General features: G+C 41.6%; 1 protein-coding gene across 2 annotated transcripts in view; it reads left to right on the top strand.

The window, feature by feature from the left end:
• Window positions 1-27,842, top strand: part of chchd6a (coiled-coil-helix-coiled-coil-helix domain containing 6a) — a 95,944-nt gene that overhangs the window by 23,738 nt on the left and 44,364 nt on the right. For both annotated transcript variants that reach the window (XM_055892028.1, XM_055892026.1), the window contains one exon: window positions 6,144-6,214. In XM_055892028.1, the coding sequence (XP_055748003.1) occupies window positions 6,144-6,214 (71 nt within the window). The remainder of the gene's footprint in view (window positions 1-6,143; window positions 6,215-27,842) is intronic.

Here is a 27,842-nt window from a genome sequence, read left to right as displayed (position 1 = left end):
GGGGGGGGGTAGTGTTTTTCTGGCTTTTTAAGACCTTTCCCATCATTTTCCCTGACATTTCCGAGACATAAAAGTCGTGATGTGAAGCGCTAAGCAGCAGCCCTAACAGGCGCCGGCAGAGAGGACCTTTAATATCTCAGGCAGAGCAGAGGCAGTCCTGTAGGACCAGTAGGGAGACTCCTGGGGAGTTAGCATGCTATTTGTCTTGCGCTGCTGGCAGGGAAAGATGCAACTTGTGAACTGTGTCAGGAATTTGATAGGGCAACAATTGCCTCCCATAGAGCCACAGCAACAGTTAGAGAAAGGTAACGTAACAGTGATTTACTGTTAGTGGAAGCAGTGTTGGAGTCAAGGGGTTGATATTTTAAACATGTAACCTGGTAGTAATGGTGGAGACAGCTTTCATACTACTTTTATTATGACAAATGCTTTGTTACTCTTGGCCACAGATGGACTGGTCTGGGCTTGACTGTTTTCACACATTTTAAATAGCCTTTTTAATAGTGACTCTGAGTTCTATTACAGGGTAGTGAAGTGCTCAGATGGCTGCAAACGACAAAGATAATAATGAATATCTTCTCCCTGAGGTGGCGAGATGAAGTCCATCTGCTTCATACTGGAGGTCATAAAGTGATGTGTCTTTGTTCAGCTGGCCTACACTACTACGCCTTGATTGGCCCCATCTTCGTTTCGACGAGTGAGGAGGAGACGTTAAATGGAATGGGCTTTCCTTGCAGTGTGAGACGCGATGGAGCAGAAAGCGTCTGAGTGAAGCTGCCTTAAAGCCCATTGAGCTATTGGCTAATGAAGTCAGGGCCATTCTCCAAGATTTGCGATTGAATTTTTCAGAAAGAACAGCCGTTTTCTTCTTCCCTATGTCTCGTCTCTCCCTCATCATTTACACACAGGACATAGGAATGTTCTCCTCTTGTGCATTCTGCTATCATTGTCAAGTGGACTGGTTGATTTAGAATAAGGTCCTTTTTTAAATGAAGGGAGTGATCTGTTGGTTTTGGGTGGGAGGTGGCCCTCACCAACCTGTGTGTACCCTTATAGAAGACATGCCGACTCTGGCACCGCTGTAATTTACTCTGCGTGTCTTATTATATTGCTTCATTGATGGCAGCACCTGGTTGTCGGGAGCAATCTCCCCCAGCCACACACTGACAATCATAGTTTGTCTTGTGTGGATTAGCCCGCATTTTAAAGCACTGCAAGGCAACGCTTTTCAGTCTTTTTCTGCCGACTGCTGTTACTGTGTGGCAGTCTCAAGGAACAAGGAGTTATATCAGAAATGTTTTACACCCGGCTAGATTATTATTGTAAAATGTATTCATAGCCTTTTTGTGTTTGTTCACTTAGGATCCATTATTTGAGCTAGATAGCATGTCAAATCATACGTTCCAATCTTCATGCATGGTCATGTGAAAACCAAGGGTTTGAGAGAGAAGTATTACCACTAGAAAGGCTGTTCATGGTTTGTTGTATCGCTAATTTACCACACCACTGTCTTCTTTAAAAAGATGTAGTTCCATGTCATGTAGCAAGCACTTTCCCCACTACCATTCTTTCCTGGCAATCAGACTTTGACCACCACATTGTAAACTGTCAAAGTGCCTGTTTGGGCACCAGGGGGCAGCTGTCTTGTGACAGTCTCCAATATTGGTTCGGTCCACAGGCAGGCAGGCGTTGTAGATTAGCACAGACTGATCATTAATTACCATGCAATCATCATAAATAAACATTTAATATCCAGCCTCTATTCACCCGAGCAACACATTGAGCCACCATGTGTATGATAGCAGTGAGTCGTCTAGGCCCTGTGTCAGATGCCTCTATTTATATTTACCTCATTATAAGAACGTGGCGTTTGCCAAAGGGATCAGTGACTGGCAGTGAAATGTTATGCGCAGTATTTGCTGTTGGGCTTTGGTTGTGTTATGATGGAACCGGACCAGGGAGGCAGATAATGCTGTGAAGTTGGCGTGTCTGTTCAAACTGCTGTCACTCTGTTTGGGGGAGGTGGGTGAGTCCCCGCCTGACAGACTGAATCAGAGAAGAAGAGGGATTCTAGACTTCATACCCTGAGTTCCCTTTACAGCCAATGGAAGCCATTCATTGGAGCAGTCTGTCTACATTGTATAGGTAGGCTACAACTCTGACGGTCTGAAACTGTGAGAAAGGCTTTCTATGAGTGTGTTTGTAAAGATGCCACACGTAATCACCTCACGTCTGTGAATTCTCCTGAATGCTGGAAGTCAGAGAGCTGTGAAAACTACTGGTTGTAAACAGCAATGTCCCACTGCTGTTTGAATTAGCACAGGCTCTCACTAATCCAGCTAAAGCCTTCTGCTGGCTCCGCTGCTCTTGTCTACATCCCTCTCCTGCACCGCTCCTTGCTTCATATATCTGCGTTCCAAGGCTTCCTCAGCCCCGCACCCAGTACCCCCTCTTTCTCTCTCCTCCTTGTCACTAGTTGCAAAGCACTTTGATGCACTTGAACGTGGGTATGAGATCATAATCCTCCTGAAATCCTGACAGCCGTGTTGACACGTTGTCGGCAGGGGCCTCGTTCTGGAAATATCTACATGACTCCCCCATCCGACCAGCTGAAGCAGCGTTTACCTGAATGGACAGAGAGCAGAGCAGCCGGCCGCCAGACAGCTAGCCCCCTTTAGCCTCGAGGACCGCAGTAGCTAACCAATCACAAATTAATTTTCTTCAAAGCTTAAGGGGAGACAAATGCATTTTAATTTAATATTTTTTTAGCAAGGCTTATTTTCCCAGCATGCCATACAGATATAGGCACATGTCAGAGGCTCCAGGGGGTATAATACCTCTTCGCCTCTTAAACTGCAGGGGCAGCGGTTAGAACGATAGAGGACGGGAGAAGCATTCTAATCAGAATACTGTACAGGGTGCCTTTTCTTCGCATTAAAACCATATTTTGCTGTGTTGCCGGTTTCTTATGGAAATGTAAGAACTTTCACATGAAAGCATCAAAGTTATGTGCTTATGTGTTACGTGAGCTCTAAATTAGCCGTATCAATATTTTAAGCGCAGTATGTTCCATCTGGAGATGTTGATAGCCTAAACATTGGGATGGGAACATTACCTAACATTTACCCTTTTATAAAGCATTAGAGTAAGAATGACCCATCGGTAGTTTTGCTTTTATTTTGATTTTCTTTGGATCTTTCAGCTCTGTAATGTTGGGCACAAAAGTTATAGCTCATCTCCCGATACAAAATCTGAGTTTGCTCAGACAGACAGCTCATACAAAGAGAGACAACGAGAGAGACATTTTGTTAGTTCATTGTGCTGTCACTCAGCAGCACTAAAGGTGGAAGTCAACTTACATGGATTTACTAGGAGTTAAATGGAAGGTGTTGTCTAAACCAGAGATTCTGGACTAACACATCCTCCAGATACCTCCAGACACCTCTAGAAGAACAGACCAGACACCGAGTGACTGGGACATCCATTACTGATCTCCTTGACTCCTTATTGCCTGCAGGAGAGGATCCATCTCAAACACAAGAGACAGGTTGAGGTTAATACGTCTGGTGTCTAAATATCTCACTGCAGAATTCACTTCGCCCTCACTTTTTTTTTGGTTTTCTCAAAATGATCGCTAAAACAGGAGTGTGCGTGGGCTAGAAGCCTGCTCTTTTTACAGCGTGTCAAAGTAGCGTGGCAGTTGGTGTCAGCGGTGGGATCGTTTGCTTGGGGGATAAGTGCTCCTGGTGGAGGTGTGTAAAACAGCGCTTAGCCCACATCGACGCCAAGGCAGAGCCACCCTGCACAGATTAAGATATCGATTCGATTAGCGCAGCAGGAAATGGCACTGGGGGTGGAAGGAGGGAGTGAAGGAGGGTGGAAGATGAGTGTGGTTGACTGGGGTTGCCAGCCAGCGAGACGAACCAGGTGCCAGCTGCTGGATTTGCACAGGCAAATCCGGTTAATGCGGGTAGCATTGCACACAGCAACGGGTGCCTTAGTGCAAATGTATTCAGGAATGCAAGAGAGAGTCCCATCTTTAGTGTCATCTTCTCCTTGTTGTATTCACAAGGGGTGGGTTTAAATGCCACTGGGCCATTCCCTGTGGACCAATAATACCCCTACTGCACATACAGTAGGATAGAGCTTAGACTTTCTACTGTTTTAATAACAGACACAGGATGGTAATAGTCTCTCAACAGGGCTCCCGAAACATCCTATCATCCTAATCAACGTTTTCAATGAATCCAGGTATTTTCATTCACCTCATTTTATATATACCCAGTCCCAGCTGTCAGTTTATTTTGGTTAAATATTTGGGACATCCAAAGACGCCTCTAAGCCCCCCATGATAAATGTGAATGAAGAGCTCCACTCTCACTCACTCACACACAGACTATATTCCAGCAGTTTCACTCACATAAATGGGTTAATAATTTTAGGCATGCACCACGTGGCTACAGAATACTTATTCCAGAGAAGCACAGTGGGTCACTGCTCTTTGGTAATTGCAAGCATCATAATCTCCTGGACTGGTGTTCACACAATAACAGTCCCCGCTGCAGTTCCTACTGTAGCTAGTTATGAGAACCTCTTCACAGCCTCATTAAAGCCATTAACATTTAAGAAGTAGCAGCCCTTAATGGGGGCTTCAGAGAGAGCTCAGTTCAGCCAGAGGGAGATGAGGCTGAGCAGCGGTGGGCCTCGTCCGACTCCGCCTTCCTCCTTTCACTCTGACTGGAGAGGATGAGGGGAAGGAAACGGAGGATAATTTGTCGTTTTGATAGTTATGGGATTAGGTGTGAATGCATACGAGTGGTGCTCCTCTGTTTCCACTGTCGGCTTCCTCCGGTTCAGATGACTTGTGTAGGGGTTAGATGGTGTGAAATATGACAGACTGACCCCACTGGAACTTGGTGAATTGATGGCGATTCAGGGTTGGGGTTAAGCAATGATCCCACCACATTCCTGCTCTACTCAGTTCAATTACCCCCAGCTTTCCCTCCCTCTCCCTGTCAGAGGAGAAATATCCAAAATAATGAAGGGAAGCCTGTTTAGCTTGGGTTTATGGATGGCATTCTGAGGCACGGCCGTTACCTCATTAAACTGAGGTGCTGCCTGTCAAGGTACACATGGAAATGGGATTCCACCATGGCTGTCTCTTTCCTGGGCAGCCACATCAGTGATTATGGAACTGAAAACCTACGGTACAGAGGCATGTAGTCTCTCATGACAGGGATGTAGGCATTAGACCAGCACTGTGCTTTGGACCTATTTGATTGTATGCTATGGGCGTGGAGTCTCTTCAGCAGTAGTTAGAGCTGTTACTGGGGACTGTGTGGGTGATGATGGTCTCTGGGATGGTCTCTATAGCCTAATGAAGAGACTGTGTGTCAGTGACCAGGCCCACTGCTCCTTCCTCAGTCTGCCTGACTGACTGCCTGCCTGACTGACTGACTGCCAGAGGTGTAGTGACCTGGGATCAGAACACTCACTAACTACACCACGATGGTCATTAAGGTTTTAACATCTTTACAGGTTCCTCTGTACACTCTAGCAAGGCATTTAACTGCAATAACATCAGCTTAATATCCAGTTCTTAAATGAACTGGCTGTTACCGAAGGCAATGGTTTGGGATGGTGGGAAATGGAGGTGGTGATACTGATGATAGTTGTAGTAGTATTTTTATTAGCATTCAAGCATTTTAATAATTGCTGGATTGTATCATTAAAAAGATCTATGCCATCAATTTTATGGCTTCTCCACCACTCTCCAACTACAGCTAACCTGACCGTCTATGGAGGGTTGTTGAAAGAATCAGCCAGGTGTGAATGCTCAGTTGGTCACTGCTGTACAGTACATACTGTAGATGTGTTCGAATGTTGGGGATGTGCATTTTATCAGGGGATCATGTTATTTTCTTTCATCATGTAGAATTGTACACTAACTTACCTGTAAAATTCTGCGTTTCCTCATTTTTTATTTTTTATTCTACTGTATTATTGACTGTATGTTTTGTTTATTCCATGTGTAACTCTGTGTTGTTGTATGTGTTGAATTGCTATGCTTTATCTTGGCCAGGTCGCAGCCTACCTGGTTAAATAAATATAAAAATAAACATGATTTATTTTTTATATTTCAGAATTTGGATCGATACAAGCAAACCGAGAAACAGTTCCACGACCAAGCCACAAAATCCGAAGCTCTTGTAAAGTAAGTAAAACCGCCTGTTCATCTGTAGTAATGTTCACCTCTAGACTCTACAGTACCTGTGGAACTACAGTCCCTATGTAGATGGGCCCCAACTCAACACCACAGACAGTCATTCACAAGCTATAACACTTGAAAGTATTCTACAAGCTCTATGATGGATCCATGTACTCTGTAGAGCGCTTTTTCATCTCTGCTTTGCTGTAAATTATACAGTGATTGTATACTAGTTGCTCCCCTGTTTTGTCTCCCACTACAATTCACAGTAATTGACGTTGTCAGAATGGTAGAAGAGCTTGTATAAAATTGGTTTCCAGAGCCAACTAGTGCTGTGCTTTTGGTTTCCATGGAGATGGGTTGGCTCTCTTAGACTCCAACAATACACATGATGAGGTGCATTTTTCCCTCTAATTCACAAGAAAATGAAATGTCTTTCTCAGATGGAAGCAGCCCAGGGATAGCAAGGTGCTGTGAATGTTTTCTCGTTATGATCATAGATAAGACATGGTAACAGGTAGGTATGGCTGAGAAAAGTGGAGAATGACAGATACAGTATATATGACAAAATGTATTCACCTGTGCCTGGGCTGTAACTCAGACTAACATTCCCCCTGAGCAGATCTGACGCTCGTGAAATGAATCCAGATTGTTTGTAGTGCCATACAACTGTTGGACAATGGAGCTAGGCTAGTAGCCCATCACACTTACACACTTTGCCTACTCATTATCGCCAAAGTAAATGTCAGTGTAAATTCAATTCAATTAACCTCAACCGTACTTTATGCATGAGCAAAGCACCTGCCCAGATAGCAATCTTTTCTTCCCCAAACACTCCCCTGTGCAAAGTCCTGTAAATCGAATAAGCTTTATTTGGCTACTGTTTGATTAATCAGCATTTAAGAATGTATTTTTCAGCTAAATAATTATAATGAGAGGTGGGGAAACTGCTGACAAATGACACTGCAGTTCTAACTTTATTTCAGAATATGGAGGCATTTATTTCCATTTCCTGTCAAATTGTGAGCTTTCACTATTAGCCTTATCACATAGCCTACCAGTTTACTTGCCTTCTTAGCTAATGCATTTACTAATGCATGTTTTCCAAAGACTGACCTCAATTCTGCACAGTACAGGGATACCCTAATGACTATAGATGTTCATAGTAAATCCATGTGCTTTATTGGAAAGCCCTGATGTTAAAGAAGTGTTAAGCTCCATTTAGTTTGCATGGTTATGGTGAGTATTGAACATCTGGTGTTTCAATCCCATTGTAACGAGCTTCAACCTATTTTATAATACACTGTTCATTTGGTCCATCCTTCCAGACGTGTTCATATAGAACCCAGTAGAATCCTGTGCTACTTAGGCGGTGAGACCCTCTAGATATGGGAGCACAGAACTAATCATCATTTTTATTCAGAACTATGATATGAATCAAACTGCAGTTGGGGACAAAAGTCCTATACGGGTATCACATCAGTCAATTCATTGTCGTGCTGTAGATATACTGTAGAATCAGTAATCCAGTTAATTACCATGACCAAAAGTTAGAAGTAGAGCAGAGTAGTAGTACAATCTGAGATAAATGTGTTCAAATCCCCTATAGTCTTGGGGAAAGGCAGCTCTTCTCTCTTCTGCATCATGTGTAAATGAAGCAGTGTGTGTCAGAATGGTGGCAGCTGGTTAGGGACTGCAGTACTCCCTGCCTGTTCTGTGCTAGCATAGCTCCTTGTTGCTAACTAATGCAGGCCTCTAATCAGGGATTTGAGCTGCTAAGCTCACGTTAGCGTGTTGCCGTCTGAAGAGACTTCCTCCCAGGCAGGAGTAATGGCTACACGGGCTCCTATCAGATGGCCATACGATCAGAGCGAGATGTGTGTGATGTGAGATGGATGTTTCTTCTCTGCCTCCAGTGCCTTCTGTTGCCATTTTGACCTACCAGGTGAAGGCTAGAAGATTGAGTGAGCACACTGGGGTAAGAAGATCAATGGCAGTGGGTTGCGGTTGGCCTGGGGAAGGGTTACAGTGGAATAGAAGCCCGGTTGTGGTCAGGGGTTATGCAGCAAGACTGGGTCTAAGGTTAGGGTGTTAAAATAGGGCTGCAAGGGCTGGGTTTGCAGAAGTTCTACTTTTCCCGAGTTCTACTACCAGAGCTTAAGCAGACAGTGTCAGTTTGCCTGGCTCCTACCTGCCTGCCTCCTCCACGGCATGGCACTGTGTGATGTTTTAATTCCGTTTTTAATCCCTAGACTTGGAGAGGGTTTGCCAGGAGCGTCCTGTCCCTGCTTGTCGTCCCTGTGTGTACGCTGCCGCCTCATCTGGGCTGCAGCTCTCCTGACTCTCCTGGAACATGACAAGGCTGCTTTCTAATCTCTCTGTCTCTGTCCCTCACTGCTACCCGACTTAACTCCCGTTCTAGCACACAGAGCAAGTAAAGATGGGATTCAACTGCTTTAAGTCAATCTCTAGTGTCCATAGTCTTCGAGCGGTTTTCTCTCTTACATCACTCTACCTCTCTGACAGATGCTCTGCCTATCAGATATCTTCAATTCAAGAGAGATAATGTGCTGTATTGTGGCCCCGGCAAACGTTTACAAGGGAAGTAGTGGTCAAGGCACTCAGTAGTTTGTAGCAGTCTTGAAGCATTGCTGTTAATGCTGTAGTGTGACACTTCTTCTTCATCGTCTGTAACGCACACCTTTTGAGCCTCCCAGACAAAGGAGTGTTTCTTTGATGGAACAGTCGAGGTGGCTGCACCATTAATCATCTTGGCAACATGCCAAGGCACTGCAGACCTGTCTGAGGTGAACAGAACACATTGCTACCGAGGAGCTCCACTCATTGAAAACAAGACGACGCAGAAACTAGCTGTTCTATGGTGTTGATATTAGCAGAATGCCCTGTAGTAACACATTGACATTACCGTAGCCTAGCTCCAGTAGAGTAGAGAGAGAGGATATCAGACTGGTCAGGGGGCTGTACTGTCAGACACAGCGTGCTAGCTACAGTAGAGTAGAGAGAGAGGATATCAGACTGGTCCGGGGGCTGTACTGTCAGACACAGCGTGCTAGCTACAGTAGAGTAGAGAGAGAGGATATAGACTGGTCAGGTATCAGACTGGTCAGGGGGCTGTACTGCCAGACACAGCGTGCTAGCTACAGTAGAGTAGAGAGAGAGGATATCAGACTGGTCCGGGGGCTGTACTGTCAGACACAGCGTGCTAGCTACAGTAGAGTAGAGAGAGAGGATATCAGACTGGTCCGGGGGCTGTACTGGCAGACACAGCGTGCTAGCTACAGTAGAGTAGAGAGAGAGGATATAGACTGGTCAGGTATCAGACTGGTCAGGGGGCTGTACTGTCAGACACAGCGTGCTAGCTACAGTAGAGTAGAGAGAGAGGATATAGACTGGTCAGGTATCAGACTGGTCAGGGGGCTGTACTGTCAGACACAGCGTGCTAGCTACAGTAGAGTAGAGAGAGAGGATATAGACTGGTCAGGTATCAGACTGGTCAGGGGGCTGTACTGTCAGACACAGCGTGCTAGCTACAGTAGAGTAGAGAGAGAGGATATCAGACTGGTCAGGGGCTGTACTGTCAGACACAGCGTGCTAGCTACAGTAGAGTAGAGAGAGAGGATATAGACTGGTCAGGTATCAGACTGGTCAGGGGGCTGTACTGTCAGACACAGCGTGCTAGCTACAGTAGAGTAGAGGGAGAGGATATCAGACTGGTCAGGGGGCTGTACTGTCAGACACAGCGTGCTAGCTACAGTAGAGTAGAGAGAGAGGATATCAGACTGGTCAGGGGGCTGTACTGTCAGACACAGCGTGCTAGCTACAGCTAACAACTGGCCAATTAGCTAGCTCCAGCCAGACATTGCTCTTGTTGTTCTTGCTCCTGGTGTTATGGCCTCGCAGAGAAAAAGCCCTCATTATAGAAGACACCGGCTGTCCAGGGAGTTTCAAACTGGCACTCCTCAGTGGCTGAGCTCAGAACTGGACCAGCCCTGGGCCTGCTCTCCTTCCTTTTGCTGCTATATTACCATCTCTACCATGATACAGTACCACAGCTTTTGTTCATGATCATACGGCTGTCTGGTGCTAACAGCAACTATGCTGTAATTGAGATTGTCATGCATAAAAGATGACCACTTTGTAGAGGTCATAAGGATCCCCATTTTGACATGCACTACTCTCTACTGTAATTGTGGCTGAAATGTAAGGATAGATCCTGTCTGCCTGGTGATCCACGAGACAGCCCTGAATAAGACAGCCTGACCAATCCTTTACTGTGTGTGTGTGTGTGTGTGTGTGTGTGTGTGTGTGTGTGTGTGTGTGTGTGTGTGTGTGTGTGTGTGTGTGTGTGTCATCAACAAAAATAGTGACAACTATTTTTCAGTGGCAATTGACAAGACTATAACTAATTAAATACACCCAGAAAAAACTATAATTTAACTAAAATTATTTTTAATTTCAGTTGACTAAATTTTTCTGTGACTAAAATCTGACTACTAAATTAACTGGACAAGAGTTTTTGGAGAGATTGAGAGCTTTTCAGTGATAAGCACAATTATATTAGTAGCACAGATGTTCTGTTCAGCAGTGGGAATGATGTGCCACACCCAGCAAACACAGCCTACATCAGCTGGTGAGCTGCGGGTGAGCAAGCGATGAGTGTGGGCAGACAGGCTCCGCCTCCGATTATACACATCGTTCAGGCGTCTCTCTTGCCTCACCTTAGCTAACCAGTAACCACCAGCCTTCTAGTTAGCTACCCTTTGCCTAGGTAAGAAACACAAGCTGCTTTCCAACATGTTAAACAATAGCAGCATTGAGTTGAATAGTAACAACAGTCAAACTGTTTTTCTCTCCCTTGATTAGGATATAGAGAAGTAGGCTGTCTTTGAAATGTTTAGTCTCGCTCAACCCTCCCACTTTTCCCACTGCATTTCATATCCAGCTTCTGTAGCCAAGTCTCCCTCTTTTCCTCAGAGAAAATGGCTTGACTAGCCATGAGGCTACCGTTCAAAAGACGAGCCATAGTACCGGCGCTGAGCTTTCTTTCTCTTTCTAACGTGCATTAGTGAGCTGCATTTTACATTCAGAAAGAATATCGCGAGCCATTCTAAAACTAGGCTACTAGGCAGACCGAACCGTTAACCATTTCTTTAGGCTACATCTTGTTCAGTCATGTTACCTTATTAGCTAGCTATAGCTAACAACTTTTTGGAATGTTCAGATAGTATATTTCTATGTAGAACAATCATGCCTCTCATGTTGAATAAAGAATAATGTTGGCTCTGTTCCATGAATTGTTAGCTCTATTCATGGAGGTTCGAGAACGTTTTTCAAATGAACGTGGCCCTGATAACATTACTAGTAGCCTATATGCAAACATTTAGTAGCACAGAAGAAAATGAAAAGAGATTGCCGCTACACTATATCTGACTGGTTAAATCATTTTATGTTGAGTTAATATGGACCCAGTGATTCAGACTTGAGCACTGGGACTTGGACTTCAGCACAGGGGATTTTGGACTCGATTTGGACACGAGGTTTACTGACTAGACTGCATCACTGGGCAAAACAGTTATTAGCTCTCAGTCAGTCATTAGCCCCCCTTCTTCTTTTGGACATCAATGTGGCTGCGGCGTCTGTGGAACGCTGATAACAATGGTAGCGACGCGACCAAGTGATCGAAGTGCAACCCATACTACTTTGCCAATACTTTGAGGCACCATCTGGTGATTGTGCTCTGCAGTAGTAATTGTCAGCGGTGTCAGATCCCTGCCTGTGTTTGAGCTGAGCTTTCAGTGCTCTGCCTCGGGCAACTCCAGGGCTGACAGGCTTAAGTGGGGGAGCATCGTGTGGAGGAGAGGAGGGAGAAGAGTCCGCCACTCCGCAGCCCTGCAGGTGAGATTGGCTGGGGGAGGAAAGGAGAGTGGAGGGGAGGAGACCTGTGCTGTGCTGCGCTCCTCACCAGCTCAGTAAATGTAAAAGCTGTCAGAGCCGGGACCCTCATCTGTCTGCCGAGCAACAGCCAGGGTTAAAGAAACGCACCTCTAATCTAGTTAATTTCAGCCCCTCCATCCCCAAAACATGTCAGTGTATTCCCCTGCAGATACAATTTGGAGACTTTACAGTGTATAGCCAGTGTGATTCATGTATTTATCTGGCTCTTGCAGTAATCTGCTGTGGCTTGGCTGAGGATGGCAGAGCAGAGTTATCTCGAGGCGATGCAGTAGCTACTCTCTCTGACATTTGAGTGAGCGCTGGTTGCCCACAACAGCAGCAGCAGTGTAGAGATATGGGTGCCTCTCCTCTGACTCCTTCTGATAGCACCTGATCAGCTATGAGTTACAGAACTAGCACACACACAACCTCTGCCCTCAGCCAATCACATTCAACACAGCAACTCGTTTTGGAGTTTATGTTTGTGCTGCTTAGCATTTCTATTGATTTGAATATACATATTGCAAGCTTGCTAATGGAACCTTTTGTAGTTGTTTTTCCTCTTTCCATTTGATTTCTAGTCTTTCATTTCTCCTTTTGCCTCTCTAAGCTCGGCAGACTTTCAGAAGTCAGCCTTTGTTTTTCCACTGCGCGTTCTCTGGAGGAGATTAAAAATAATTGAAATCTGCAGTAATTAAGGCCTAATCTCTGTTCCGTTATATTTACTTACAGATTTTGAATTCCGAAATTACTGCTCATATGCGCACAGCCTGCTTCACTCAAAGCGGCCTAAGCGGCTCAGTTAATATTTTTATTTAAGACCTCGCCTTCAATTTGGTTCAATTCGGTTCAGCTTTGGCTGCGGCAAACCAATTTTCTGCTTCAGGCCCCTTTAATAAACCTGCTGCGCTATCTGGAGCTTCCTTCCCTGATGAAGGCAGTTTATTTTAAATTAAAGGAGAGTTCCTTATCTTACCAGCGCAAAGAAGAGCATTGCTTTAGTCTTTTTCTCTGCCGCTGTCGTTATTAAACAGAGGAAGGAAGAGCTTCAGCATTGGGTAAAACAGGGGGATCTGATACACGGACTCATCCTCCCTTAAACACGCCTTGATGGGCTGTTGATGGAGATTTATTTCCCATCCTTCGTATTTTTCTTCTCTCCTCTTAACCGTTCAGATAAGACAAGCAACTCACAAGGAAACGCTAGCGATAGCATATCGCTCTGCTGCTTGGTAATATGCTGCGTGATGTGATGGGAGCCTTGGATGTGTTTTAATTGAAATGCCGGGGTTGGCTTGCACGCTGAATCAAAGCTGAGCACAGGTTTTAATTCGGGTTTCAATTAAGCGCAGTGTCAAACGGTCCTCTGAGAGTAGCTGTTGGAGTGCATTGTAGAGAGAGAGGGAGAGGATGGGAGGGTTTAATGCACATGACTTTGCATAATCAATCACATTTCATTAAGCATGGCAACCTGGCAATGAATCTGCCACAAAATTCCATCACTGAGAAATCGGGAATGCAGAGACCAATTATGTTACATATCACATATCATATTACAACAAGCTAATTAAATCTCTGAATTCAGCCTGATTTGATCAGCTCATTTTGATTTGTTCAATTAGGAATGATTTATTAATTCTTGCACCGTTTGTAATCTGTAGCCGTACGCTGGTTGTGGTTGATAGAACGAGGTTGTAGTGTACTAAGCAACCTCCAATATTAAAGTCAACATCTTTCGGAAGACACAACCATAAATCGTTTACTCTGTGTCCATGGCAATCTTTGGGCTCAATGACATCACTGCTGAAAGGTTGCCAGGGTGACCGTGTGTCCCTGCCTCTAGTCACAGTATCAGGTTATTTATCATCGTTGTATTAGTCAATGCCGCGCTTGTCACGGGCTCTATTAGTGAATATCCTCTCTGCCGGTAATTCAGTTTAACCTGTCTCTCCCCACCTATTCATTCCACTAAAGTGTCCACAGGATGGAGAGGGAGACATTTGTACACACTGGGGGATGTTGGCGTGTGTTTGTGTGTATTGGTATGTAATGTGAAATATGAGTGTGTGTGTTTTTGTGTATTGGTATGTAATGTGAAATATGAGTGAGTGTGTATTGGTATGTAATGTGAAATATGAGTGTGTGTGTTTTTGTGTATTGGTATGTAATGTGAAATATGAGTGTGTGTGTTTTTGTGTATTGGTATGTAATGTGAAATATGAGTGAGTGTGTATTGGTATGTAATGTGAAATATGAGTGTGTGTGTTTTTGTGTATTGGTATGTAATGTGAAATATGAGTGTGTGTGTTTTTGTGTATTGGTATGTAATGTGAAATATGAGTGTGTGTATTGGTATGTAATGTGAAATATGAGTGTGTGTATTGGTATGTAATGTGAAATATGAGTGTGTGTGTTTTTGTGTATTGGTATGTAATGTGAAATATGAGTGTGTGTGTTTTTGTGTATTGGTATGTAATGTGAAATATGAGTGTGTGTGTTTTTGTGTATTGGTATGTAATGTGAAATATGAGTGTGTGTATTGGTATGTAATGTGAAATATGAGTGTGTGTATTGGTATGTAATGTGAAATATGAGTGAGTGTGTATTGGTATGTAATGTGAAATATGAGTGTGTGTGTTTTTGTGTATTGGTATGTAATGTGAAATATGAGTGTGTGTGTTTTTGTGTATTGGTATGTAATGTGAAATATGAGGGTGTGTATTGGTATGTAATGTGAAATATGAGTGGTTGTATTGGTATGTAATGTGAAATATGAGTGGTTGTATTGGTATGTAATGTTAAATATGAGTGGTTGTATTGGTATGTAATGTGAAATATGAGTGTGTGTATTGGTATGTAATGTGAAATATGAGTGTATTGGTATGTAATGTGAAATATGAGTGTGTGTGTTTTTGTGTATTGGTATGTAATGTGAAATATGAGTGTATTGGTATGTAATGTGAAATATGAGTGTATTGGTATGTAATGTGAAATATGAGTGTGTGTATTGGTATGTAATGTGAAATGAGTGTGTGTATTGGTATGTAATGTGAAATATGAGTGGTTGTATTGGTATGTAATGTTAAATATGAGGGTGTGTATTGGTATGTAATGTGAAATATGAGTGTGTGTATTGGTATGTAATGTGAAATATGAGTGTGTGTATTGGTATGTAGCGTGAAATATGAGTGGTTGTATTGGTATGTAATGTGAAATATGAGTGGTTGTATTGGTATGTAGCGTGAAATATGAGTGGTTGTATTGGTATGTAATGTGAAATATGAGTGGTTGTATTGGTATGTAATGTGAAATATGAGGGTGTGTATTGGTATGTAATGTGAAATATGAGTGTGTGTATTGGTATGTAATGTGAAATATGAGTGTGTGTGTTTTTGTGTATTGGTATGTAATGTGAAATATGAGTGAGTGTGTATTGGTATGTAATGTGAAATATGAGTGTGTGTGTTTTTGTGTATTGGTATGTAATGTGAAATATGAGTGAGTGTGTATTGGTATGTAATGTGAAATATGAGTGTGTGTGTTTTTGTGTATTGGTATGTAATGTGATATATGAGTGTGTGTGTTTTTGTGTATTGGTATGTAATGTGAAATATGAGTGAGTGTGTATTGGTATGTAATGTGAAATATGAGTGTGTGTGTTTTTGTGTATTGGTATGTAATGTGAAATATGAGTGTGTGTGTTTTTGTGTATTGGTATGTAATGTGAAATATGAGTGTGTGTATTGGTATGTAATGTGAAATATGAGTGGTTGTATTGGTATGTAATGTGAAATATGAGTGTGTATTGGTATGTAATGTGAAATATGAGTGTGTATTGGTATGTAATGTGAAATATGAGTGTGTGTATTGGTATGTAATGTGAAATATGAGTGTGAGTTTGTGTGTATTGGTATGTAATGTGAAATATGAGTGTGTGTATTGGTATGTAATGTGAAATATGAGAGTGTATTGGTATGTAATGTGAAATATGAGTGGTTGTATTGGTATGTAATGTTAAATATGAGGGTGTGTATTGGTATGTAATGTGAAATATGAGTGTGTGTATTGGTATGTAATGTGAAATATGAGTGTGTGTATTGGTATGTAATGTGAAATATGAGTGTGTGTATTGGTATGTAATGTGAAATATGAGGGTGTGTATTGGTATGTAATGTGAAATATGAGTGTGTGTATTGGTATGTAATGTGAAATATGAGTGGTTGTATTGGTATGTAATGTTAAATATGAGGGTGTGTATTGGTATGTAATGTGAAATATGAGTGTGTGTATTGGTATGTAATGTGAAATATGAGTGTGTGTATTGGTATGTAATGTGAAATATGAGTGTGTATTGGTATGTAATGTGAAATATGAGTGTGTGTATTGGTATGTAATGTGAAATATGAGTGTGAGTTTGTGTGTATTGGTATGTGATGTGAAATATGAGAGTGTATTGGTATGTAATGTGAAATATGAGTGTGTGTATTGGTATGTAATGTGAAATATGAGGGTGTGTATTGGTATGTAATGTGAAATATGAGTGTGTGTATTGGTATGTAATGTGAAATATGAGTGTGTGTATTGGTATGTAATGTGAAATATGAGTGTGTGTATTGGTGTGAAATATGAGTGTGTATTGGTATGTAATGTGAAATATGAGGGTGTGTATTGGTATGTAATGTGAAATATGAGTGTGTGTATTGGTATGTAATGTTAAATATGAGGGTGTGTATTGGTATGTAATGTGAAATATGAGTGTGTGTATTGGTATGTAATGTTAAATATGAGGGTGTGTATTGGTATGTAATGGGAAATATGAGTGTGTATTGGTATGTAATGTGAAATACGAGTGTGAGTTTGTGTGTATTGGTATGTAATGTGAAATATGAGTGTGTATTGGTATGTAATGTGAAATATGAGTGTATTGGTATGTAATGTGAAATATGAGTGTGTGTATTGGTATGTAATGTTAAATATGAGGGTGTGTATTGGTATGTAATGTGAAATATGAGGGTGTGTATTGGTATGTAATGTGAAATATGAGTGTGTATTGGTATGTAATATGAAATATGAGTGTGTGTATTGGTATGTAATGTGAAATATGAGGGTGTGTATTGGTATGTAATGTGAAATATGAGGGTGTGTATTGGTATGTAATGTGAAATATGAGTGTGTGTATTGGTATGTAATGTGAAATATTAGTGTGTGTATTGGTATGTAATGTGAAATATGAGTGTGTGTATTGGTATGTAATGTGAAATATGAGTGTGTGTATTGGTGTGAAATATGAGGGTGTGTATTGGTATGTAATGTGAAATATGAGTGGTTGTATTGGTATGTAATGTGAAATATGAGTGGTTGTATTGGTATGTAATGTGAAATATGAGTGGTTGTATTGGTATGTAATGTGAAATATGAGTGTGTATTGGTATGTAATGTGAAATATGAGTGTGTATTGGTATGTAATGTGAAATATGAGTGTGTATTGGTATGTAATGTGAAATATGAGTGTGTGTATTGGTGTGAAATATGAGGGTGTGTATTGGTATTTAATGTTAAATATGAGGGTGTGTATTGGTATGTAATGTTAAATATGAGGGTGTGTATTGGTATGTAATGTTAAATATGAGGGTGTGTATTGGTATGTAATGTTAAATATGAGGGTGTGTATTGGTATGTAATGGGAAATATGAGTGTGTATTGGTATGTAATGTGAAATACGAGTGTGAGTTTGTGTGTATTGGTATGTAATGTGAAATATGAGTGTGTATTGGTATGTAATGTGAAATATGAGTGTATTGGTATGTAATGTGAAATATGAGTGTGTGTATTGGTATGTAATGTTAAATATGAGGGTGTGTATTGGTATGTAATGTGAAATATGAGTGTGTGTGTGTTTTAGTATGTAATGTGAAATATGAGTGTGTGTTTGTGTGTATTGGTATGTAATGTGAAATATGAGTGTGTATTGGTATGTCATGTGAAATATGAGTGTGTATTGGTATGTAATATGAAATATGAGTGTGTGTATTGGTATGTAATGTGAAATATGAGTGTATTGGTATGTAATGTGAAATATGAGTGTGTATTGGTATGTAATGGGAAATATGAGTGTGTAATGGGAAATATGAGTGTGAGTTTGTGTGAGACGGGAGGTTTCTTTTCAGGTACAATGTGGAAACAGTTTTAATGTAGATGAATCAAGAATAGCGGTTGTCATTTAGCTTTCTTATTAACTTAGAACATTTTATTCTCTTAAAGAGTCCTTCACATCAATCCAGTGGAGATTTTAGCATGTAAATCTTGGTGGGGCAAATTCAACCAACATTTTTTTTTAGATGCATGCCAGCGACGCCACTACACAACACTAAACAATACATTAAATGCACTATAACGGCGACAAGCGGGGCCCACAAACTGTTAGGGCCTCCATAAAGCTGTCCCAACAGCAGAGTTTTCTTTTCAGCACCATGGAGTGAATCCTTACCACCGCTACACCTGGTTATCAGAAGAGCCTTGTCTGGCACCGAAACACTTAATTCAGCCACTGATATGGCTGACTTGCTGAAAGATGCACTATGCAGAAGTCTCTCTGCCATTTCCTGGTTGCTTGTTTTGTCAAATAAACTGAAATTAGGTGATCTATTTGAATTTTAGCAAGTATAGTTTAGAGAATCGTTGTACCATATAAACTGCTGTGCAATATCTTTTCCATATTCCAGAATATTATATTTTCAGTGGTTTGAAGCTGATGTACTAAACCGAAAGTAAAAAATACAAAAATGAAAACTTAAGAACTGGAAGAATAGAAAGACTGCTTCTTAGACTTGGTTTCAATGAGAATGACAGATCTATAACTCCCATTTCTATGTACATATTGCAGCTTTAAATAAATATGGTTTCTTCTGACTCCTTGTGGATTTGTGTAACTCGATAAGAACCCATTCTCCTTCAATAATAACGAATGTCGACATTACTTTTTGACTTTTGAACCATACACCAACATTCTTATATTTATGTTCAGTAACTTTACTCTTCTTTTAGACACCACACAGAATGAGAGAGAGAGAGAGAGAGATGCGGACTCAGCAGTTAGCTGACCATTTTTATTATTTTATTATGTAGTCTAAAAAGGAAGGAAAAGACAATCACTAGGATCCACTTTTATAGACAATATACCGACACACAGATTGCGCAAACAAAACAACCGTTGCAATATCTACTGGAATTACATGCGTCTATTAGTGAACTTTTTGTGCAACAGAAATATTTGAATGGGAAGAGACTGTCACTGGCAAACATGGTTACAGACCCAACATCATTATATAGTATCCCCTCCTCATGGTTACAGACCCAACAACATTATATAGTATCCCCTCCTCATGGTTACAGACCCAACATCATTATATAGTATCCCCTCCTCATGGTTACAGACCCAACAACATTATATAGTATCCCTCCTCATGGTTACAGACCCAACAACATTATATAGTATCCCCTCCTCATGGTTACAGACCCAACATCATTATATAGTATCCCCTCATGGTTACAGACCCAACAACATTATATAGTATCCCCTCCTCATGGTGACAGACCCAACAACATTATATAGTATCCCCTCCTCATGGTTACAGACCCAACATCATTATATAGTATCCCCTCCTCATGGTTACAGACCCAACAACATTATATAGTATCCCTCCTCATGGTTACAGACCCAACAACATTATATAGTATCCCCTCCTCATGGTTACAGACCCAACATCATTATATAGTATCCCCTCATGGTTACAGACCCAACAACATTATATAGTATCCCCTCCTCATGGTGACAGACCCAACAACATTATATAGTATCCCTCCTCGTGGTCACAGACCCAACAACATTATATAGTATCCCTCCTCATGGTCACAGACCCAACAACATTATATAGTATCCCCTCCTCATGGTTACAGACCCAACATCATTATATAGTATCCCCTCCTCATGGTTACAGACCCAACAACATTATATAGTATACCGTCCTCATGGTTACAGACCCAACATCATTATATAGTATTCCCTCATGGTTACAGACCCAACAACATTATATAGTATCCCCTCCTCATGGTTACAGATCCAACAACATTATATAGTATCCCCTCCTCATGGTTACAGACCCAACATCACTATATAGTATCCCCTCATGGTTACAGACCCAACAACATTATATAGTATCCCCTCATGGTTACAGACCCAACAACATTATATAGTATCCCCCCCTCATGGTTACAGACCCAACATCATTATATAGTATCCCCCCCTCATGGTTACAGACCCAACAATATTATATAGTATCCCCTCCTCATGGTTACAGACCCAACAACATTATATAGTATCCCTTCCTCATGGTTACAGACCCAACAACATTATATAGTATCCCCTCCTCACGATTACAGACCCAACAACATTATATAGTATCCCTCCTCATGGTCACAGACCCAACAACATTATATAGTATCCCCTCCTCACGGTTACAGACCCAACAACATTATATAGTATCCCCTCCTCATGGTTACAGACCCAACAACATTATATAGTATCCCCTCCTCATGGTTACAGACCCAACATCACTATATAGTATCCCCTCATGGTTACAGACCCAACAACATTATATAGTATCCCCTCATGGTTACAGACCCAACAACATTATATAGTATCCCCCCCTCATGGTTACAGACCCAACATCATTATATAGTATCCCCCCCTCATGGTTACAGACCCAACAATATTATATAGTATCCCCTCCTCATGGTTACAGACCCAACAACATTATATAGTATCCCTTCCTCATGGTTACAGACCCAACAACATTATATAGTATCCCCTCCTCACGATTACAGACCCAACAACATTATATAGTATCCCTCCTCATGGTCACAGACCCAACAACATTATATAGTATCCCCTCCTCATGGTTACAGACCCAACAACATTATATAGTATCCCCTCCTCATGGTTACAGACCCAACAACATTATATAGTATCCCCTCCTCATGGTCACAGACCCAACAACATTATATAGTATCCCTCCTCATGGTCACAGACCCAACAACATTATATAGTATCCCCTCCTCATGGTTACAGACCCAACAACATTATATAGTATCCCCTCCTCATGGTTACAGACCCAACAACATTATATAGTATCCCTCCTCATGGTCACAGACCCAACATCATTATATAGTATCCCCCCCTCATGGTTACAGACCCAACAACATTATATAGTATCCCCTCCTCATGGTTACAGACCCAACAACATTATATAGTATCCCTTCCTCATGGTTACAGACCCAACATCATTATATAGTATCCCCCCCTCATGGTTACAGACCCAACAACATTATATAGTATCCCCTCCTCATGGTTACAGACCCAACAACATTATATAGTATCCCTTCCTCATGGTTACAGACCCAACAACATTATATAGTATCCCCTCCTCACGATTACAGACCCAACAACATTATATAGTATCCCCTCCTCATGGTTACAGACCCAACAACATTATATAGTATCCCCTCCTCATGGTTACAGACCCAACAACATTATATAGTATCCCCTCCTCATGGTTACAGACCCAACAACATTATATAGTATCCCCTCCTCATGGTTACAGACCCAACAACATTATATAGTATCCCCTCCTCATGGTTACAGACCCAACAACATTATATAGTATCCCTTCCTCATAGTTACAGACCCAACAATATTATATAGTATCCCCTCCTCATGGTTACAGACCCAACATCATTATATAGTATCCCCTCATGGTTACAGACCCAACATCATTATATAGTATCCCCTCCTCATGGTGACAGACCCAACAACATTATATAGTATCCCCTCCTCATGGTTACAGACCCAACATCATTATATAGTATCCCCTCCTCATGGTCACAGACCCAACAACATTATATAGTATCCCCTCCTCATGGTGACAGACCCAACAACATTATATAGTATCCCTTCCTCATGGTTACAGACCCAACAACATTATATAGTATCCCCTCCTCATGGTTACAGACCCAACAACATTATATAGTATCCCCTCCTCATGGTTACAGACCCAACATCATTATATAGTATCCCCTCCTCATGGTCACAGACCCAACATCATTATATAGTATCCCCTCCTCATGGTTACAGACCCAACAACATTATATAGTATCCCCTCCTCATGGTTACAGACCCAACAACATTATATAGTATCACTCCTCATGGTTACAGACCCAACAACATTATATAGTATCCCCTCATGGTTACAGACCCAACAACATTATATAGTATCCCTCCTCATGGTTACAGACTCAACAACATTATATAGTATCCCTCCTCATGGTCACAGACCCAACATCATTATATAGTATCCCTCCTCATGGTTACAGACCCAACAACATGATATAGTATCCCCTCCTCATGGTTACAGACCCAACATCACTATATAGTATCCCCTCATGGTTACAGACCCAACAACATTATATAGTATCCCCTCATGGTTACAGACCCAACAACATTATATAGTATCCCCTCCTCATGGTTACAGACCCAACAACATTATATAGTATCCCCCCCTCATGGTTACAGACCCAACATCATTATATAGTATCCCCCCCCTCATGGTTACAGACCCAACAATATTATATAGTATCCCCTCCTCATGGTTACAGACCCAACAACATTATATAGTATCCCCCCCTCATGGTTACAGACCCAACATCATTATATAGTATCCCCCCCTCATGGTTACAGACCCAACAATATTATATAGTATCCCCTCCTCATGGTTACAGACCCAACAACATTATATAGTATCCCTTCCTCATGGTTACAGACCCAACAACATTATATAGTATCCCCTCCTCACGATTACAGACCCAACAACATTATATAGTATCCCTCCTCATGGTCACAGACCCAACAACATTATATAGTATCCCCTCCTCATGGTTACAGACCCAACAACATTATATAGTATCCCCTCCTCATGGTTACAGACCCAACAACATTATATAGTATCCCCTCCTCATGGTCACAGACCCAACAACATTATATAGTATCCCTCCTCATGGTCACAGACCCAACAACATTATATAGTATCCCCTCCTCATGGTTACAGACCCAACAACATTATATAGTATCCCCTCCTCATGGTTACAGACCCAACAACATTATATAGTATCCCTCCTCATGGTCACAGACCCAACATCATTATATAGTATCCCCCCCTCATGGTTACAGACCCAACAACATTATATAGTATCCCCTCCTCATGGTTACAGACCCAACAACATTATATAGTATCCCTTCCTCATGGTTACAGACCCAACATCATTATATAGTATCCCCCCCTCATGGTTACAGACCCAACAACATTATATAGTATCCCCTCCTCATGGTTACAGACCCAACAACATTATATAGTATCCCTTCCTCATGGTTACAGACCCAACAACATTATATAGTATCCCCTCCTCACGATTACAGACCCAACAACATTATATAGTATCCCCTCCTCATGGTTACAGACCCAACAACATTATATAGTATCCCCTCCTCATGGTTACAGACCCAACAACATTATATAGTATCCCCTCCTCATGGTTACAGACCCAACAACATTATATAGTATCCCCTCCTCATGGTTACAGACCCAACAACATTATATAGTATCCCCTCCTCATGGTTACAGACCCAACAACATTATATAGTATCCCTTCCTCATAGTTACAGACCCAACAATATTATATAGTATCCCCTCCTCATGGTTACAGACCCAACATCATTATATAGTATCCCCTCATGGTTACAGACCCAACATCATTATATAGTATCCCCTCCTCATGGTGACAGACCCAACAACATTATATAGTATCCCCTCCTCATGGTTACAGACCCAACATCATTATATAGTATCCCCTCCTCATGGTCACAGACCCAACAACATTATATAGTATCCCCTCCTCATGGTGACAGACCCAACAACATTATATAGTATCCCTTCCTCATGGTTACAGACCCAACAACATTATATAGTATCCCCTCCTCATGGTTACAGACCCAACAACATTATATAGTATCCCCTCCTCATGGTTACAGACCCAACATCATTATATAGTATCCCCTCCTCATGGTCACAGACCCAACATCATTATATAGTATCCCCTCCTCATGGTTACAGACCCAACAACATTATATAGTATCCCCTCCTCATGGTTACAGACCCAACAACATTATATAGTATCACTCCTCATGGTTACAGACCCAACAACATTATATAGTATCCCCTCATGGTTACAGACCCAACAACATTATATAGTATCCCTCCTCATGGTTACAGACTCAACAACATTATATAGTATCCCTCCTCATGGTCACAGACCCAACATCATTATATAGTATCCCTCCTCATGGTTACAGACCCAACAACATGATATAGTATCCCCTCCTCATGGTTACAGACCCAACATCACTATATAGTATCCCCTCATGGTTACAGACCCAACAACATTATATAGTATCCCCTCATGGTTACAGACCCAACAACATTATATAGTATCCCCTCCTCATGGTTACAGACCCAACAACATTATATAGTATCCCCCCCTCATGGTTACAGACCCAACATCATTATATAGTATCCCCCCCCTCATGGTTACAGACCCAACAATATTATATAGTATCCCCTCCTCATGGTTACAGACCCAACAACATTATATAGTATCCCTCCTCATGGTGACAGACCCAACATCATTATATAGTATCCCCTCCTCATGGTTACAGACCCAACATCATTATATAGTATCCCTCCTCATGGTCACAGACCCAACAGCATTATATAGTATCCCCTCCTCATGGTTACAGACCCAACAACATTATATAGTATCCCTCCTCATGGTTACAGACCCAACAACATTATATAGTATCCCTCCTCATGGTTACAGACTCAACAACATTATATAGTATCCCCTCCTCATGGTTACAGACCCAACAACATTATATAGTATACCCTCCTCATGGTCACAGACCCAACATCATTATATAGTATCCCTCCTCATGGTGACAGACCCAACAACATTATATAGTATCCCTCCTCATGGTTACAGACCCAACAACATTATATAGTATCCCTCCTCATGGTTACAGACCCAACAACATTATATAGTATACCCTCCTCATGGTCACAGACCCAACATCATTATATAGTATCCCCTCCTCATGGTTACAGACCCAACAACATTTTATAGTATCCCCTCATGGTGACAGACCCAACAACATTATATAGTATCCCTCCTCATGGTCACAGACCCAACATCATTATATAGTATCCCTCCTCATGGTGACAGACCCAACAACATTATATAGTATCCCTCCTCATGGTTACAGACCCAACAACATTATATAGTATCCCTCCTCATGGTTACAGACCCAACAACATTATATAGTATCCCCTCCTCATGGTTACAGACCCAACAACATTATATAGTATACCCTCCTCATGGTCACAGACCCAACATCATTATATAGTATCCCTCCTCATGGTGACAGACCCAACAACATTATATAGTATCCCTCATGGTTACAGACCCAACATCATTATATAGTATCCCCTCCTCATGGTCACAGACCCAACAACATTATATAGTATCCCCTCCTCATGGTTACAGACCCAACAACATTATATAGTATCCCTCCTCATGGTCACAGACCCAACAACATTATATAGTATCCCCCCCTCATGGTTACAGACCCAACATCATTATATAGTATCCCCCCCTCATGGTTACAGACCCAACAATATTATATAGTATCCCCTCCTCACGATTACAGACCCAACAACATTATATAGTATCCCTTCCTCAAGGTTACAGACCCAACAACATTATATAGTATCCCTCCTCATGGTTACAGACCCAACAACATTATATAGTATCCCCTCCTCATGGTTACAGACCCAACAACATTATATAGTATCCCCTCCTCATGGTCACAGACCCAACAACATTATATAGTATCCCCTCCTCATGGTGACAGACCCAACAACATTATATAGTATCCCCTCCTCATGGTTACAGACCCAACAACATTGTATAGTATCCCTCCTCATGGTTACAGACCCAACAACATTATATAGTATCCCCTCCTCATGGTTACAGACCCAACAACATTATATAGTATCCCCTCCTCATGGTTACAGACCCAACAACATTATATAGTATCCCCTCCTCATGGTTACAGACCCAACAACATTATATAGTATCCCCTCCTCATGGTTACAGACCCAACAACATTATATAGTATCCCCTCCTCATGGTTACAGACCCAACAACATTATATAGTATCCCCTCCTCATGGTTACAGACCCAACAACATTATATAGTATCCCTCCTCATGGTCACAGACCCAACAACATTATATAGTATCCCCTCCTCATGGTCACAGACCCAACATCATTATATAGTATCCCTCCTCATGGTCACAGACTCAACAACATTATATAGTATCCCCTCCTCATGGTTACAGACCCAACAATATTATATAGTATCCCCTCCTCATGGTTACAGACCCAACAACATTATATAGTATCCCTCCTCATGGTGACAGACCCAACAACATTATATAGTATCCCCTCCTCATGGTTACAGACCTAACATCATTATATAGTATCCCCTCCTCATGGTTACAGACCCAACAACATTATATAGTATCCCTCCTCATGGTCACAGACCCAACATCATTATATAGTATCCCTCCTCATGGTGACAGACCCAACAACATTATATAGTATCCCTCCTCATGGTTACAGACCCAACAACATTATATAGTATCCCTCCTCATGGTTACAGACCCAACAACATTATATAGTATCCCCTCCTCATGGTTACAGACCCAACAACATTATATAGTATACCCTCCTCATGGTCACAGACCCAACATCATTATATAGTATCCCTCCTCATGGTGACAGACCCAACAACATTATATAGTATCCCTCATGGTTACAGACCCAACATCATTATATAGTATCCCCTCCTCATGGTCACAGACCCAACAACATTATATAGTATCCCCTCCTCATGGTTACAGACCCAACAACATTATATAGTATCCCTCCTCATGGTCACAGACCCAACAACATTATATAGTATCCCCCCCTCATGGTTACAGACCCAACATCATTATATAGTATCCCCCCCTCATGGTTACAGACCCAACAATATTATATAGTATCCCCTCCTCACGATTACAGACCCAACAACATTATATAGTATCCCTTCCTCAAGGTTACAGACCCAACAACATTATATAGTATCCCTCCTCATGGTTACAGACCCAACAACATTATATAGTATCCCCTCCTCATGGTTACAGACCCAACAACATTATATAGTATCCCCTCCTCATGGTCACAGACCCAACAACATTATATAGTATCCCCTCCTCATGGTGACAGACCCAACAACATTATATAGTATCCCCTCCTCATGGTTACAGACCCAACAACATTGTATAGTATCCCTCCTCATGGTTACAGACCCAACAACATTATATAGTATCCCCTCCTCATGGTTACAGACCCAACAACATTATATAGTATCCCCTCCTCATGGTTACAGACCCAACAACATTATATAGTAT

The sequence above is a fragment of the Salvelinus fontinalis genome, chromosome 31, assembly GCF_029448725.1.
Source record: "Salvelinus fontinalis isolate EN_2023a chromosome 31, ASM2944872v1, whole genome shotgun sequence".
Taxonomy (NCBI): Eukaryota; Metazoa; Chordata; class Actinopteri; order Salmoniformes; family Salmonidae; genus Salvelinus; species Salvelinus fontinalis.
The sequence above is the reverse complement of the archived record's forward strand: the minus strand, read 5'-3'. Positions and strand labels throughout refer to the sequence as shown.